The 16,767-nt window shown below is 50.9% G+C and overlaps 6 protein-coding genes across 6 annotated transcripts; 3 read left to right on the top strand and 3 right to left on the bottom strand.

Annotated features, from left to right (window-relative positions):
• Positions 1 to 1,189: 1,189 nt before the first annotated feature.
• On the top strand, positions 1,190 to 2,575 carry HER10_EVM0004838 (uncharacterized protein; the record flags this gene model as incomplete). Its single annotated transcript, XM_035474469.1, has 2 exons — positions 1,190 to 1,911; positions 1,972 to 2,575. The coding sequence occupies exons 1-2, from the start codon at positions 1,214 to 1,216 to the stop codon at positions 2,573 to 2,575; spliced, it is 1,302 nt and encodes a 433-aa protein (XP_035332543.1). The 5' UTR covers positions 1,190 to 1,213.
• A 182-nt stretch (positions 2,576 to 2,757) lies between these two features.
• HER10_EVM0002034 (methyltransferase domain-containing protein) lies at positions 2,758 to 6,389 on the bottom strand (the record flags this gene model as incomplete). The annotated part of the gene is made up of 9 exons (XM_035471763.1): positions 2,758 to 2,951; positions 2,999 to 3,418; positions 3,471 to 3,608; positions 3,665 to 3,702; positions 3,765 to 3,919; positions 4,000 to 4,041; positions 4,109 to 4,202; positions 4,278 to 4,307; positions 6,351 to 6,389. The coding sequence occupies 9 exons, from the start codon at positions 6,387 to 6,389 to the stop codon at positions 2,912 to 2,914; spliced, it is 996 nt and encodes a 331-aa protein (XP_035332231.1). The 3' UTR covers positions 2,758 to 2,911.
• Positions 6,390 to 7,448: 1,059 nt separating this feature from the next.
• On the top strand, positions 7,449 to 9,154 carry HER10_EVM0003384 (uncharacterized protein; the record flags this gene model as incomplete). Its single annotated transcript, XM_035473062.1, has 3 exons — positions 7,449 to 7,738; positions 7,928 to 8,435; positions 8,562 to 9,154. The coding sequence occupies exons 1-3, from the start codon at positions 7,637 to 7,639 to the stop codon at positions 9,152 to 9,154; spliced, it is 1,203 nt and encodes a 400-aa protein (XP_035332384.1). The 5' UTR covers positions 7,449 to 7,636.
• A 940-nt stretch (positions 9,155 to 10,094) lies between these two features.
• On the top strand, positions 10,095 to 11,662 carry HER10_EVM0011787 (metalloprotease). The gene is made up of 3 exons (XM_035481206.1): positions 10,095 to 10,882; positions 10,980 to 11,494; positions 11,550 to 11,662. The coding sequence occupies exons 1-3, from the start codon at positions 10,634 to 10,636 to the stop codon at positions 11,620 to 11,622; spliced, it is 837 nt and encodes a 278-aa protein (XP_035333418.1). The 5' UTR covers positions 10,095 to 10,633; the 3' UTR covers positions 11,623 to 11,662.
• A 435-nt stretch (positions 11,663 to 12,097) lies between these two features.
• Positions 12,098 to 13,848, bottom strand: HER10_EVM0010863 (uncharacterized protein; the record flags this gene model as incomplete). Its single annotated transcript, XM_035480310.1, has 3 exons — positions 12,098 to 13,064; positions 13,141 to 13,599; positions 13,661 to 13,848. 3 exons carry the CDS (start codon positions 13,846 to 13,848, stop codon positions 12,098 to 12,100), a joined length of 1,614 nt encoding a protein of 537 aa, XP_035333299.1.
• A 795-nt stretch (positions 13,849 to 14,643) lies between these two features.
• On the bottom strand, positions 14,644 to 16,431 carry HER10_EVM0012036 (putative cytochrome P450; the record flags this gene model as incomplete). The annotated part of the gene is made up of 6 exons (XM_035481440.1): positions 14,644 to 14,763; positions 14,823 to 15,327; positions 15,384 to 15,509; positions 15,573 to 15,931; positions 15,989 to 16,185; positions 16,245 to 16,431. 6 exons carry the CDS (start codon positions 16,429 to 16,431, stop codon positions 14,644 to 14,646), a joined length of 1,494 nt encoding a protein of 497 aa, XP_035333453.1.
• Positions 16,432 to 16,767: the final 336 nt, after the last annotated feature.

Raw genomic sequence — 16,767 nt, 5'->3', positions numbered from 1 at the left:
CGCTCAGCCGATTCAATAGTACTGGCCACCTTCTGAGCTGTGAAGGTAGCTGCAGTCTCACAGCTATTCTGTTGCCCAGTATCTCGACATTACAAGCTACAGGCGACCTTGCTTATAAGTGGGCGCGATATGTGGGCTTGAGGGGGGCACGGTCTCGCCCCCGACTTCGCGGTGACACCAACCATGAGTTCGCGAGTTGAGCAACAAGTCGTCACGGTCGTCAAGCCTCGAGGACTAGAGAGTCGAAGCGAACATAACCGATGATCTTTGTCTCACCACGGGAAGCGATCCGCAATGATTCCCGCGCCAAGTCGCCCCCTTTGGTCAGCAAGGTACGCGATCCTATCGCTGTGACAGCGCCTGCAGCGAGATGGCAGCTGCGCGGCCTCAATGTGCCCTATGTGCGCATGGAAACGAATGGGCGGCAGACGGCGGCGGAGACTCTCCTTTTGGGTACCAATTTTGTTTGGCACTGGTTGGGCTGGTTGGTTTGTTGGTTGTAACTTTTTTCCCTTTTCCCTCTGTTGGAACTTGGGTCTTTGGAGACGAGCTCCCCAATATGGGACAAGATGGACCCTATGTGCCGCATTATCGCATACGCCGCACTTAGCCCGCCCAACCCCATCTCAAGGGAGAACCGGTCGCACGAAGAGGGTGGGCTTTTTTGTTTGAAAGAGCCTGGGCAATCTTTGATTATCCTTGCTTTTTATGTACGAATCGGCGCATCTTCCTCTATGGATGGGGAGAGATGAGCAAGCGGGCGGGCGTGCCATGGCCCATGGGTCATGTGCAAGGCGTGTTTGTTCTTTTTCCCTCTCCGCAACACCCGCGTCAAGTTTGCTTGAATTCCCAAAACTGCAACTCTGGTTGGGCGAGGGCGAGGGCTTCTTTACCAAGTTACCGGGACGGTTGAACATTCCACAGCCTTGATTGGTTGCATACGGCTTGCCTCGAGGGTGCAAGTAGCTATCCAAGACACTGCGAAGCAAACAACCCATCTATATCTGGTCTGGCTTCCCTCTTAGCCCCCCAAAAGCTACCCTTGCCTTGCCTGCCCTCTCGTCCTCTTCTTGGATCTCTCCGCACTCTCTTGTTAAGGGTGACTCTTGCGACGACGACAGCTTTTTGACCTCTAGTGATTACTCGACACCCTACTGTACGGCAGACCACCAACATGACACTCGAAACCAAGGCTACGAATCTTGATGAGGCTATGGATCAGCCAAGTCTCTTACATAGAGCCTCTAAGAAGTGCCTGCGGGTTCTCAGGAAAGCTTCAATGAGAGAAAGGTCACGGCCTGACGACAAGTCAAGTACAAGCGGAAGATCTTTGGCCAGCAGATCATCGTTCAGGTCATCGTTCTCAACGTCATCTCTGTTCACGACAAAAACTATAGAGGAGGATCATATGACCTTGGACCGGCCCATCGCAGAGGAGCCTATCAGGGAAGAAGTCAGCTGCGATGGAAACAACTTGAACGAAAGCCTTATCGACGAAGAGTTTACGCAACAAGCGAGTTCGAAAGCACCGAGGAGAGAACATCACCAGGGCCAGTCGACCTTCTTTCGGCAGCTGCCCCCCGAAATCCGACATCAGATTTATAGACATTTCTGGATCTCGGCCGGGGTCGAACGACATGCTTTTCTACGAAATAGGAAACTCTTGTTTTCTCCCTGCATCACAGATCATGAAGCGCCTGATGAGCGTCAGATCGGGGTCGCCAAAGACTTCCAAAAGTCCTCTTCCACCGCGGAGGTCCAGCCTCACCCGAAATGGTTCAGAAGAATGACGTCTCCTTGGTGTAATCACTGGAAATGCGAGAGGTTATGGGAGGATATACGAGACGGACGCGAAGTAGACGGGAACAAGAAGCAAGCGTACATGTTTCTTCTCCTGTCCTGTAAGCGGATGTGAGCTTACCCTCCTCTCCCTAATCTGACGAGCAGCCCACTAATCATGACTCCCATTAGATACAACGAAAGCATAGAATCCTTCAGGGAAGCCAAAACCCTAACAATCACCGACGGTCAAACTCTTCACCGCATCCTCCGCTGGCCACGTCCCACGTACCTCCACCAAGCTCGCCGCCTCAACATCTCCCTCCGCCACGACAGCGGCAATTTTCTTTACCTCAACGGCGCCTCCATGTGGCACATACTCTCCGAGCAGGACTCGTGCCAGGCGGAGAGCATCTACCTCTGGCTCGACGCCGAGTGCCCCGTCACACGTCGCCTGCTGCCCGAGTTCCGCGAGCTGTACGACTGTGTACCGCCTTCCGTCGCGGCACGCCTGACGATTGATTTTCCCTGCGACGCCGAAGACGGGTTCTGGGCGTGGGAGGACGGGGTGGAGATTGAATCGCAGGAGGACGGTGGACAGCTGAAGAGGTTAGGGCCGCTAGTGCCTGAGTTCCGGGTTGTTGCGAGGGGGCGGCAAAGATTTAATGAGACTTCGGCGGGGTATGTTAGTTGTGTTGATCGGGGGAGCCCGAGGAGGAGGGTTTTGAGGGTGAGTAATCCGTTTGAGGATATTTTGCTCTATGGGAGAGGATTCGTTGATGGGTCATACGTGTAGCCGAAAATATGAACCCGTTACGGGTCTGGTTAGATGTCATTGGGAGTAATCTCTGATTCGAAGACGAAAATTGCACCATGACTATACGGTTATGTCTCTGTGAGAATGGAAGCTTATTGAGACCCCTGAGCAGGATGGACCCAGCTCGTTGCCCCAAGGGAACGAGGACTGCGGTCTAGCCCCTGATTTCAACGCTTTTCCACCCTACCTAATGTCACAAAGCCTCAGTCAATAGACCTTTGTCACCTTGAGCCGCTTAAAGGCACAGTCATCATCCTTCCGATACGACACCGATAGTCGCGTCTACCTCCATGGCTTATTCGAAAATGTCTGGACCTATCCAGTCGTCGTTGGTTTCCTTCCATGGATGGACCAACTATTCAAGTTAGCTCAATCATAAGCTAGGTTGTCAAGGCTACTTACATATTGTAGTAAGCATGGATGTTCTTGTTCGCAAAGTCTTTCCGAGCCTCCATGGCGAGGATCATGACCTCTTCTTTTGTCCAGTCGAGGCCTCGGGTCAGCGGCGCCATGAGAAAGCCTTCCCAATTAGGGGCAAAGTTCTCGTAGTTCCAGAGCCCAATCTCCTTGTGCTTCTTGTCCTTGGGCCAACTGTTGGTGGGCCATTTGAACCGCTGGATGTGCACGTCTTCGAAGCCAATCTCCTTGATAACGCCCTCGAAACGGCTGAATTCCTCGTAGGGGACCCCTAACTTGGCGATGGCTTCGCAGCAGAGACGGACGCTCTTCATCAGCGAGGTATCCTCTGTGAGGGTCCCATCGTCTGAGAGGGGAACGGCGTCGATGTCGTTGAGCTCGAGGTAGCCGCCGGGGTTGAGGTTACTAAAACCAGTTTTCAGCGTTCATGACGGTCAAACAGAGACGTGGGGCTCACTCGAAACAGCTCTGGAGGAATTGTCTCCAGTTTCTGATGCTGCCCGTCATCATGCGACTATGGATGTAATCGAAAGGCCTCGAGAACAGCCACGGCTCCTCGATATCGTCAATTTCGAACTGCACATTCGGTGGCACGCTGGTATGTACTCGTCAGCTGTGAGCTTCACTTGGAGGAAGCATCCTTCTTCCTACAATAGAGGCTGTATCGCCGATAGATCAACACCAATGACCTGGGAAGGAAATCAGCTTTTGTGAATTCTCTTACTGATACTGATAACATAAGTCCTCATACCTCGGATTCTGGGTGTTCGTCGCCAAAGTCAATGGCCCAGATTCCGGACCCGGTGCCAATGTCGAGCGCTCTGCCGACCTTTGCGTCTCGATCGTTTGGCGGTGCAGTACCCAGTCGATCATCAAAAGTTCGGATAAACAAGTTGTGTTGAAGGTCTGATGCGGTTGTATCAGTCTTCTTCTCAGCAAACTGAAGGCATGCGTCGTAGCATCGGTCTAATGAGCAGATGACGAACCTAGGCGATCACTTTCCCTCTCGTCGTTAGGGGCGGCGTACTCTGATAATATCATTAACATACTACTAGTGTCTGATTATTCCATTCTCTGCGGAAACTTCGAACTCACTGCCGTCCTTATACTTATGGTAAGTTCGCCCATTTTCGATACGATACTCCAGAATAGAACTAGTCACACTTGTTGTAGACGAAGCTAGGCTTGCCTAGGTATTGAAGCATATATGAGTTCACCGTGCAAGTTGCCGAGGAATAAGTAGTGAAGCCAAGTAGTTGCTTACATTGCTCAACGATGAGCCATCGGTGTCAGTCTGGAAGGGAATACAGTCTCAGAATATGGAATCTCTACACCTTTTCGAGCACCTGTAAGTTCGCGGGGAATCGTACCTCGTCAGCCGCCAGATGTTCATCCGTCGGTGTTTGCATGGTATAACTTATGTCTTTGGTAGTGGGATGGCGTAATGGATTCTAGAGATGAGAGTGATTTTGCTATGCCTTGAGGAAATTCGTGGGGTTCCAACAAACAGGTGGGAAGAGGTTCCGCTGAAGAAGCGGGAACGGGTGAGTATCGGTTCATTCGGCAAGGTAGCATGTAATATCTGCTCGCCATTGCTACCCCTCTTCTGCTAGGTAGACAAGAAAATGTAATGTTCGATGTCACCCCTTGGTTGGTCGTGGTTGTGCATATCACCCCTGCAACTAGGAACAACTGCATGCGACTATGCGCCTATGCGGCGTAGATATCAAACCTAGTGTCGGAAAGGCCATAAACCGAGATCAAGATGGTGACTAGCTAGCTATGTTGAGCAAAAGGAATCCGAATCAGATTTTGACTTTTTACATTCAACACCAGCGGAGAAATCAGGTTTCTCGCCCATTGTAAATTGAATCCTCAAGCCTTCACGGGCTTCTTCCCATAGATAGACCAGCTATCAAAGTTAGCGACGTACTATCACTCTATCAAGCGGGCTCACTTACATCTGGAAATAAGCGTGTATGCTCGCATCATCAAAGTCCTTTCGCGCCTCGACAGCAAGCTCGTGAACCTCCTGCTCGGTCCACTTCAATCCGCGCGTAATTCCAGCCATGAACATACCCTCCAAGTGCGGCGCAATGTTTTCATGATTCCAGATCCCCAGCTCCTTGAACTTCGAGTCCTTTGGCCAGCTATTTGTCGGCCACTTGAACCGTTCAACGCGAATGTCCTCGAACCCGACCTCGGCCAGGACGCCTTCTAGGCGGTTGAACTCCTCAAATGGGGACCCGAGGGCCGTGATGCCTTCGGACCAGAGGCAGAAACTCCTTTTGAGGGCGCAATCCTCGGTGAGGGTGCCGTCGTCGGAGAGGGGGATTGCATCGATATCGTTGAGTTCGAGGTAACCCCCTGGGTTGAGGTTGCTGTGAGAGATGTGTGCATTAGACGGCGGGGATGCTTTATGCGTGTGTGTGGGAGGGACTATGCGAGCGAAACTCACTCGAAGCAACGGCGGAGATAGATCTTCCAGTCTGCGATGCTGCCCGTCATCATCCGGCTGTGGATGTAGTCAAAGGGAAGCGAGAAGTGCCAGTCCTCTTCGATATCTTCGACCTGGAACTGCACATTTGGCGGCACGCTGTAGTGCAATGTTAGTTTTCGCTTCAGGAATATGATAGCTGGTATGGAATTGGAAAGCTCATACAATGTTGACTGAACAGCCGATAGGTCTACGCCAATGACCTGCGTATTGAACGGTTATTACTTGCAAGATCTTATGTGGCCACGTAGTCTACGACTTACCTCGGCATCGGGATGCTCATCGCCAAAGTCGATTGCCCAAATGCCCGATCCAGTTCCCACGTCCAAAACCCTGCTGACATTAGAGTCTCGTGCGTTAGGTGGCGCGGTTCCTAGTCTGTCGTTGAAGGTCCGGATGAAGAGGTTGTGCTGTAGATCTATTCCCCCGTGTGGTGTCTAATTAGTACCTAGCCCTTGACCTCGATGTGTTGTTGCGAGAGAGAGCCTTACCGAGTCGATCGATTTCTTTATCGTCGTTGGGCAGGTTATATTCTGGTATTGTGAGTGATGCTGCAACATGAAAATAGGTGCGTCCGAGAACTTACTTCCGTCTTTGTATTTGTGATACGTCCGGCCGTTCTCAATGCGGTACTCGAGAATTGAGCTGGCTACGCTGGTTGTCGACGAAGCGAGACTTTGCTGTTCGATTCTGAATGAGTTCCATGACAAACACGCGGATGAGAGTAGAGGCATGAAAACTGGCTTACATGGCTCACGGAGGAATTGTCGTTGACATTCTGTATAGGAGACAATGAATTAGTATCGGTATAGATGGCTGAATGTCGACAGATTATCCCACCTCATCTGCCGCCAGCACACCATCGTTATTAACTGCCATGACTTTGATGAACCGCTAGAGAGCTGGATATTGCGAGCCTCTGGGATGCCGAAGGCGCGGGCCGTATGAAGTTGGCGGGGCGTTGCGCTGAAGATATAGGAGTCAGCAAGCGTCTCGCATCAGATCATCGCTCTCTGACCTCGGTGATTTACCCCCATCGAGAGTTGCCCTTCGCCCTACCCCTCTTCTTGTCGGACAATAAATGCATGTTGGTTGTGAACATGCTATCGATTCTGCATCTTGACCCTGGCACGTCCAGTGACAGGGACTGGCTGCATGGAATAGCATTTGGCAAGCGGCACGGGCAGTACCGGGCGGCTACGCGGCTTGTATCCGCAACCCCTCGTTCCGCACCCGTAACTTGACAGTCCCATCTTTATGGACTCGCATTAGGGTATTGTACACCCAAAACACTGTGCTATCAATCTAGATTTGGCTCATAGAGCTCTTTCATTCATTATCGTGCGGAGTCCCTGGAGTACAGAGAACTGCACCTCATTCTTCTTGAGTTCCGAAGGGTGTGGGACAAAGGTGCCTGGGCATGGGACGGTCTCTGAGAGATGCATATGAGTTCGGCCGTAGTAAATACATGGTGAACTGGGAAATTCTTAAGCCTTGAAGTTGTGATAGTAATTAAGTCAAAGGGAAGTTGAGCGGTGGCATCTTGCGTGGGGAATGATAGTCTGCCAACAATCATAAAGTATGTTTACCTCAGGAAGAATACAAAGAAATAACATTCGCAGCCTCAGCTTTCTAGATCGCCAACAGATTTTCTAGAGAAAACAAAAATTGATTATTCGTAGAGTACAACTCGGTATAAGCTACTATTGTAGACTAAATTGGGATTATCGAGTTTTAGTTCTACTCTTAGTCTTCTAGTCTCAGTGAAGGTCTTAATCTCGATGTGTCAAGTGGCACAACTCCGCATTCGGCTTGGTTTCCGAGGTCTTGGTTGCTAAGCGAGCAATACGAGCACTGCCTTGCGGAGCTCCATCGGCTTTAAACGCCGTCCATCCATTTCTTCGGCCGGCGTCAACGTCAGCATCAGCGAATGGAGGCTCGGAATCTTGGAACTCCCCGCCCTTCCGACTTCCCGCCAATCTTGGATCATAAACTCGAGATCTGTAGAAGACCTACTGAGTGGGTGTGTCTGATGCCGGTAAGTCTCTCCTCTCTTTCCGGTGACACCGCATAGCAGCTTCTAGGGGTTCGTCCGCGACTTCGGGTATCAAGGAGCATCGGACGCGATGGAGGTCCTTCCGGAGCGGAGGATTGCAGCCAAAATTTCGAAGAAACCGCACAGAAAATCCAAGCTTGGATGCCACACTTGCAAGAGACGTAAGATCAAGGTTCGTCTGATGATATACTGTTACCCTGCACGCCACCTCTTCTTTTAGTGATGGATCCTTGGGCCCTACCGGGCCTAGTATCGTCCATGCACCAGACCACAACACCTCGGCCGAATTCTCACAATATGACCCATTCGCGCACCCAATATCCTTGACACTACTTTACTTGCTAACGCTGGCTTCTTATAGTGTGACGAACTGAAGCCAGCATGTCAAAATTGCGTGCGTCACCTGGTGACGTGCGACTTCCTGCAAAGTCGCTCGATGGCGATATCAATGCGCAGCATGCAAATCACCTTGCAAACAAGCCTTGACGCCAGAAGCGCAGACGATCTAGAGACATCTACGAGACCCGCGCCAGCTATCGACCAAGCCCTCAACTTTGTCGATTTGGAGCTGATCCACAACTTCACTACCGCCGTATACATGACACTATCAACAGATGACCTCGTCCGCCAGATGTGGCGAGTCTCGGTAGTCCGCATGGCGCTTAAATGCGAATATGTCATGCGAACTTTGCTCTCCATATCGGCTCTACATCTAGCCCACCAGCGGCCAGAACGAAAGGAGGCTCTCGTGGCTAAGGCCCTGCTTTATCATCGATCAGCCTCAAGGGAAGCAATGGAGCTGATGAGCGCTCTTGATGAACGAAATGCCGAGAACTTATTCTTGTTTTCACTTCTTACAATATTCTTCGGTAAGTGATCACTACGTGAGTGGATCACGAAATGCATTGTTGCACCTCGTTTTCCCTTTCCTATCTTCAAGTCAATTCGAGATTGCGCCTGCACGGGCAGTACACTGGCTTATGATTGAAACTTAGCTCTGGCATCGGGACGCTATCTGAAGGAATCAGTGGTTGTCTGGGAATCCGCATTCCCGGACTGGACATTCCTCCTATCCGGAGCTTGTTCTCTTATCAAACTCCTCAATTCGAAGAACTACGAGGGTCCCTTGACTCCTCTGTTGACATACGCAAAAGAACGATTCTTCACTGCACGTGATGACTCGCGAGCTCGACCAGCTGCCTTGGAAAGTCTGCGAAAGCGCGTCAACGGCAGCAACATTGACAAAGAGTTGCTGCGCATCCATAGTCTGGCTATTGACGAATTAGGTCACCCTCTTTCTCTTGCTCTGCATAGTGGAGGTCGTGGTATGGACATCATGGATATGTTCATCTGGAAATACTTCGTGTCGGATGAGTTCCTACCTTTGCTTAAAGAGCCGAGGGCGAATCAGGAGGCCATTGTTATTTATGCCCACTTTTGTGTTGTGCTGAAGAGATTAGAGAGTCAATGGTGGCTTCAGGGCTGGTCGATTCATCTCATATCACAGGCGTGGGAGTTGCTAGATGAGAGCCACAAACCTTGGATCCAGTGGCCGATGGAGGAGCTAGGATGGGTGCCCCCAAGCTAATCATAGAGAATAATGCGATGAGCTTTGTGACTTGGAAGCTAGATTATGAAGATTAAATGGGTACCAAGCCGGGTAGTCGTAGTTTGTGTGACTGTGGCGGCATCTCGTAGGCGAGGCTTGTACCACAATCTTTGCGGAACCAGTAATGTAACGACTCAACGAAGAGACATCTTGATAACTCAGTTGCACACAGAATAACCACAGTCCGTGAGCGCGGTATAATAGCGAATGCTGTGCCAGTTGAGGGGTTCACAGAATATACAATCCAACATCACACATTGAGGAGCCAATGGGGAGTTACGATGCCTCTACTACCAGGTACTTACGTCAATCAATTCCCTCGTATCGCATATCTCCCAACCTAGTTTGGCTAGGACGCCGCATATTCGAAAGAGACACCTGCTAAGCCGTCTACTTCTCTTATGATTCAACGAGAAACCGGGAACCACGTTCTTTTATCTTCCTGCAAGCAGCTCCATTTTAGGTGGAAGCAATCGCCTTGCTTCAGCCTGATACGCGGAAATCAATACCCTCAAAGTTACCCCGAGACATTGATTAGTTCACGTTCCGTTCCCTACACCAACGGCCGATAATGGAAGAAGCAAGCTCAGTCATCAGTGTTACCAAGTTATTGCTCAAATAGGCAGGTTCAATTGTGCTTCTACAGTTGGACGAAAGGCCGTCTTGGCAGCGCTTGGCATACTAGCAGTAACAAGCAGTTGAATTAATACAGTGCAACCACACACCGCTAGCGCCAGTTGTGAAGCTTGTCTGCCATTCGACCAACACCAAGACTCATCCCACGTCTTCCGCCCGGCCCCTCATCAAGGCCAGGTTGATCAACAGATCAATTTAAGCTTATCGGTCGAAGCCGGCGCCCGACCGTATTACGACGAGCATATTGTTCCTCTCGGCCTGATCGCTTCATGCAAGGACAGAACCTCTGCCGAGCCACAGAACAAGTCCCCACACTAATCTGACTCTCTCTCGCTTGGCTATCAATAACACTAACTTGACCGCAGAACACAGAAGGTAGCAGATATCGAACCCCGCGGTTTCCACGGGTGCTTTTTCGAAGACCCCGACTCAACCTCAGCTGCAACTGAGTCTTGGTATCAGCCAGATGAGGAAGGCGTATGAAGCAATGGAAAGACAAGTCTCGGGCTCGTTTCCGGTTTCCTTCTATCAGCTGACGCGCCTTTTTACTCTTGTAGTACAGTTGTTACTGGGCTTCCTGTTAGGGCATCGTTCCAAGCCGATTCAGCTCGCTGCAACGTACGAGGCAACTTCCAGAGTCCCGAGAATAGAAGCCCAACAACGACAAGATGACTTACATCAAGAGAGATGGATGATCGAGTATATATAGCCCAGATCTCTTGCCATCAAGGTTCCCCTTCTTAGCTCGACATCCCTCTCAGTCTCGCAACTCCTATCCAAGTCGCTTGTTCGCTCCCCGGTCCCCGGCTCACTCTTGTCAATATGCACTTCAACCTCGCCCTCGTCGCGGCTCTTGCCGCCTCCGTTTCTGCCGCGGTCACCCCCGCCGTTAGATTCGGCTGTGCCACCGAGGATCCGTCCGCCGAGCACATCGAGATCTCCAAGAAGCTTGCTGAGGAGGAGGCCGCCAACAACGGTACTGTCAGCCTGGCTGCTCTGGCCACCATTACCGTTCCTACCTACTTCCACATCGTGGCTTCCTCCCAGACTGTGGCCAATGGATACATCACCGTAAGATCTCCTAGCTTCATAGCTTCATGCTCTTTCTCCAGCTTCACTTTAAGCACGTTTCAAAGAGGACGGTCACTTACATGGGATATGGGTGTAGGACAAGATGGTCACCGACCAGTTGGCCGTGATGAACTCCAACTTCGCCCCCCACGGCATCCAGTTCAACCTGGTCGAGACTACTCGTACCATTAACTCCGCCTGGGCCGGCTACAGCAGCCAGACCGCCATGAAGACTGCCCTCCGCAAGGGTGACTATGGCAGTCTCAACCTGTACTTCCTCAAGAGCGTCGGAGGTGCTTTCGGAATCTGCACGTTCCCCACCACCGCCTCCCCCGGCTCCTCTGCTTTCATCGCCGACGGCTGCACCATCCTGTCGTCCACCGTTCCCGGCGGAAGCGAGACCAACTTCAACCTCGGAAAGACTGCCACCCACGAGATTGGTCACTGGTTCGGTCTTTACCACACCTTCCAGGGCGGTTGCAATGGTGGAGACTCCGTTGCCGATACCCCTGCCCAGGCTAGCTCTTCTTCCGGATGCCCTGTCGGCCGTGACTCTTGCCCCAGCATCGCCGGCCTCGACCCCATCCACAACTACATGGACTACTCCTACGAGTAAGTTACTATCCCGCTTGGAATCACAAAAGCTTCTTGCTGACGTATGATACAGCTCTTGCTACGAGGAGTTCACCGCTGGCCAGCAGACCCGCATGCTGAGCTTCTGGAACAACTACCGCGCCTAAGCTGTCCGCGTTTGCGCACCTAATTGACTTTGACACCGGCATGATACAACTACAGCATGCACCATGTAGCGTCTCTTGTATATATGTAGTTTGAATTCAAAGTTGTGCCTACAAGAACCTGAACTTCATGTTGTTAAGTTTTGCTTCAAGCCTTAGGCTATTGTCTTGCGTCCAGAATTACGGGGTTCCCGATGATCTCACCTTGTTCGTCGATATCATTGCAGAGTTCGACAGTAGACTTTAGGAGTTCTCTGAACAGGGAAGAGCAGAGGCAACTTGTAAGTTGCATGCCTTCCAGGCAAGTACTCTTCGCAAGTTCCTCACTTCTTGATCCACACCTTCTAAGTTACTTGAGGCTCTATCACATCCTTTTTAATCACACAATGTGAACTGCCGAGGGAAGCTACTAAGCGCATTGAAATATTTGGCATCGACTTCCTCAGAGACTATATGTCATTCATGGCTTGTTTAGGCTTTATCCTACGGATAACTGCAGCCTTGTTTCTGGTGTGCCAGTCTCAACTCTCCACTTGCCTTCAAACTCTTTCCTGGACCGTACCGTGATAGGAATCGGCTCAGCAGGAGAATGCAATGCCACAAAGAGACCTTCAACCTTGGGCATTCTCCACTCCCTCCCAGATGGGCCTTCGCCCTTGAAATCTGGCGCAATTTCAAAGTCGAGTTTCAAGGTCATCAACGCAATCAGCGTCATAGTACCGGTAGTCGCAAACCACCGTGCAGGGCAGACGTGAGGTGCCACGCCCCAAATGGGAAAGGAGTGAGGTGCCAAGTCTCCCGGAGAGGCTACACCCGGCGCATCAGGCTTCTTCTTCATCTTGATGAACCGGTAGGCATCAAAGGAGGTGGCGTCTGGACCCCACGTTTCCTCGTTGCGGAGGATTGGAATGCCGTTGATCTGGACATAGTTGCCGCTTTTGAGGAGCTGAGTCTTATCGTCTACTGTGATTGTCGTGTCGCGAAGAACCTCTCGGATGTGTGCGTGGATGGTGTGCAGGCGCTGCGCCTCTTGAATCGAGGACAGTAGTAGCGGACATGCCGACTTGATGACCGAGATGTCTAAGCTGAACTCGCCATTTTCGTCCTTCTTGACTGCCTTGCGTACTTCATCGCGGATCGCATCGACGAGCCACGGGCGAGAGAAGACCTCAAAGACGGACCACCATGTCGTTGGGACGTAGTTAGCCAGCATAGCAATATCAAAGCCAATGTTGATACGCCCAATATCGCGTGGCGATACTCCGTTCTCTGCCATAATTCGTGATCGACCCTTGAGAAGACCTGAGGCTGTCTCTGTGCCCCCGAGGCGAACGTATTCTTCGTACCGTAGGCCGTTCCGTTCCCGCGCTTGCATTGCCTTTTTCGCAAACAACTCTGCAATGATACCTCCCGGAAGAAGCAAGTGTGCCTTATCAGCGAAGGTCCTGTAGATTGTCAGCTTCTCGTCTAGAGCTCAGTCCCCTCAAACGAAGTTTACAAGGGCTATCAGAAAGTACGTACCAGAAGTCAGCCTCATGATCAGGGTTCTTGAAGGGGTTAAGAGGACCGAACATCCCTTCCGTTGCTGACAGCCCGACGGTGTGCTTCACCCAGGCGAACAGATCGATCGGAACGCCTGTTTCTGATGATTCGAGGGCACTTGTGGCTAATTTGTCAACAATTTCGAGTTTCACCTGAGTTGCAACAAGGCTCATGTCATCGAGCTCGGGACCAGCTGCTAAAGTCGTGCGTTGGACTCTATCAAATTCCTTGGCCTCGGGGCCACCTCCTAGGTGATCTTGTAAGTTGGTGGCCTTTTCATCGGCACCGCTAAAGTTGTGTGCCGCCTTGGCTGCAAAGGGCGCAAAAGAGATTGTCCTAGCATTGCGCTGGATAGACGAGATGAATTTGCGTTCTGCGATAATGTAGAATTTGAAGGAGAAGATGGGTGCAGAAAAGATCTTTGACTTGGCGTCGGCCCTGTCGTATCATGTCAGCCTGAAGATCATCCAATGTTGAGATCGAGCAAGCAGGAACTTACCCAACTTTGGTAAAGTAGTTGCCAGAGCCGTACTTATTCAGACCGAGAAGATGACCAATCAATGGTACGCGAGGTCTGATGTACTCTGGCTCTTGCGGACTTTTGGAGAGGAAGAAGAAGGACTCGAGCAAATAGCAGCCGATGACAACAACCGCGAAGACCGTGCCGGCCAGTGCAGGGAGCTCCATTTTGCAATGTTCTAGCAGTAGGATCAGTCGCAAAGAAAGGGAGGAACACCGGAAAGCCAATAGGGACAATCGGAGTCATATATCAAAAGCGTTGACCTGCCGCAGATCCTTCAAGGGGCCATTCGTAATCGTATTAGAAGTTCGGCAGTCGGCTGTCAGCATTATGAACCCTGTTAGGCATCGAGGATGGTCATCGAAAATCCCACTGGAACGTCTACACGAAAGCTGCATTTAGTTACTCCACAAAGCAGGGGGGTTGCGCTAGTTCGATAACGGGGCTGTTATGGACTAAGGAACCAGTCGAAATCAGTAATTGCGTAGGATTGATTGGCTTGATGGACCGCCAGTCTAATGTCTCACGTCAGAACCTTCGAAATGACTGAATCCCTTTGACAGGCAATTGAAATGGTTCGAATCGAAATCCGGTTTCGCACATAGCTCTGTAGCCACATGAGTGACTTGCCGTAAGTGAGTGTCTTGATGGTCGTCGAATACTCGGTTCGAACACTAAGACTGCAATGCACAGGCCCTTCGGGATATTTCGCTTACAGACGATGCGACTCTTAAACTTCCGTCACGGTCTCCGCGGTTTCCACATGCTGGTTGTTAATTTCGCAGCAGTAACCTCTGGCCGCAGCCCCAGCAAAATGTGTAGCTCGTAATCCATGTGAACCCAAGTAAGCTGGAGTCTTGCATCACCCTAATTAGACGGTTACCTACAAGACACTAATCCATAACTTAGATATTAGAATAAGATATGACTGGAAGTTAAGTATTTCAGTTATCGATGACCAGCTACCACCTGCCTCTCTGCGTAATCTTCAACCAGAAGTCATGCGTTATCCAAAACCCAGCACTCCACAATCTCATCGGCTTTTCAGGCTTTGCAATAGCAAAATCGTACCTGCGTAGAAGCTGCAGGTGAAGATGTCAAAAAAAGGTTTTATACAATAAAGAAAGAAACAGGACCTTACCTCAACGAAGACCTTGTTTAACTCCATCAATGCAATATTCATCCCCATGCAATAAAACTTGCCATACCCAAAGACCATGTCGGTAGTTGACATCATCGCCTTATATCTTCCTTCATCATCGGACATTGCTGCCTCTATCCACCTCTCTGGCCTAAACAGATGTGCGTCAGGTCCAAAAATGTCCTTCGATCGGCCGATGCTGCAGACGTTCTCCCCCAGTTGTGTACCAGGGGGCAACTGATATCCATGGACGATGTCCCCTTCTGATGGGACCTGCTTGCTGACGATGCCAGTAGACGGTGGGTATAGACGGAGACCTTCGCGGATTACAGCTTGAAGATATGGCATGAATCTCGCTTCCGAATCTTTGATCGGAGAGCTAATCATCTTCTTCGAGACTAGTGTATCAATCTCGGCTCGGAGGGCTGTGAAGGCTTGCGGGTTGGATAGGAGTGACAAGAGAATCATACGGATGGCCGTTGCCGTGGTGTCAGAACCAGCGATGCTATGAACAGTCAACTTTCGAACAGGCCAGGATCCTACGGCGAACGAGGCGCTCACGTCTCAACGTAGACTTCCTGTATTAGCTCTTCTCTCGTCAGACCAGCATTGATAAATGACTGGATCATGTCCCGGCCGGGCTTCGTATCCGGAGCCAACCGTCCATCAACAAAGGTTTTGGCAAACCTGAGCCAAGCATGTCAGTTCTCTCACTTACTCACATGATCTGGGTGTTCAACATCCACTCACCCCATAAGCGCCCCAAATCCAGCTGCGTCTCCGGACTTTGGCAGCCCCAGATTGAGAGGCCAACTGTGCATAAGCGTAGCCAACCACGGCACGTTCCCCATAGTGATCATGACCGGAAAGAAGGCGTCTTTCGTGGCAACATACTGATACAGATCTCGGTCTTCTTTCAGGAAGCCGTATGGGGTGCCGAAGCCAAGCTCGCTAATGACATCAAGGGCAAAGTAAGTTGATTTACTGGCCATGTCCATCGGTCTGAAGTCCTTTGCGGTGGAGATATACTTGCGATCGATGAGGTCAACGAACGCGGCGATATTCTTATCTATACCGGCTTCAAATCCTCCGTTCTCCAAGCCCGAATACTGCGATTTTCAGTCAGCAACGAGGTTCTAACCTACGCTGAGTACAGCAAAACTTACACCAGGTCCCATTTTGCTCTTCAAATACTTGCGCTTCTCCTCATCGCGCATCGAGAATAGATGATCCTCTCCTGGAGTGGTTCTTCCGACTGCATACCACTCGCCCTTGGTATACTTACTGCGAGTGCCGGCGATCTTTTTCAGCGTGTCTCCATCGCTGAACATGACGGTATTGGGACCGATACGAACCAAGGGGCCTTGAATTTTGGGTCAACTTATCCGCCACATCGGGCCTGAGATGCGGAAATGCTCCTACCGTATTTCTCATGCAGTTCCATATAGTACTCATGAACCGACCCATTTAATGCAGCTCGCGCCATCGAAAACCCAGTTATTCCATGCCAGAACGGCCCAGGGACATGGGACAGCCGATACCAAGAGGAGAATTCCTTCACCAGCAGTCCCAAGATGACTGCGACAGCGAAGATCAGAACAACAGCCATCTTTTCGGTCGTGATATCCTCAAAAACTCGGCGGATCTGATGGATGTTGTAGATGTTGAAGAGTCAAAGTGAGGTTCTCTGGCAAGAAACGGCGGAGGGGTTGGAGTCTCAGCTGCTAGGTTGAGAGCTACCTTAGTGCCATGTGCCAGCCATGCAGACGCCGCTTTCGGTGTACCCCCCCGTCTAAGCTTCAGGTCGTCACATTTCGCTTCTGAGCCGCTCAAGTGACACCTCATTTGAGACGCCTCGCTGACTAAAATGAGACGTTCGAGAGGACCACGAGACCTACCCGCCAGCCCAGGCTAAAAGAGGTAAAGCTGAACAAGATAAGATGCG

Source organism: Colletotrichum scovillei (genome assembly GCF_011075155.1).
Source record: "Colletotrichum scovillei strain TJNH1 chromosome Unknown Contig00006, whole genome shotgun sequence".
NCBI lineage: Eukaryota > Fungi > Ascomycota > Sordariomycetes > Glomerellales > Glomerellaceae > Colletotrichum > Colletotrichum scovillei.
This window is presented reverse-complemented; position numbering and strand designations above follow the sequence as displayed.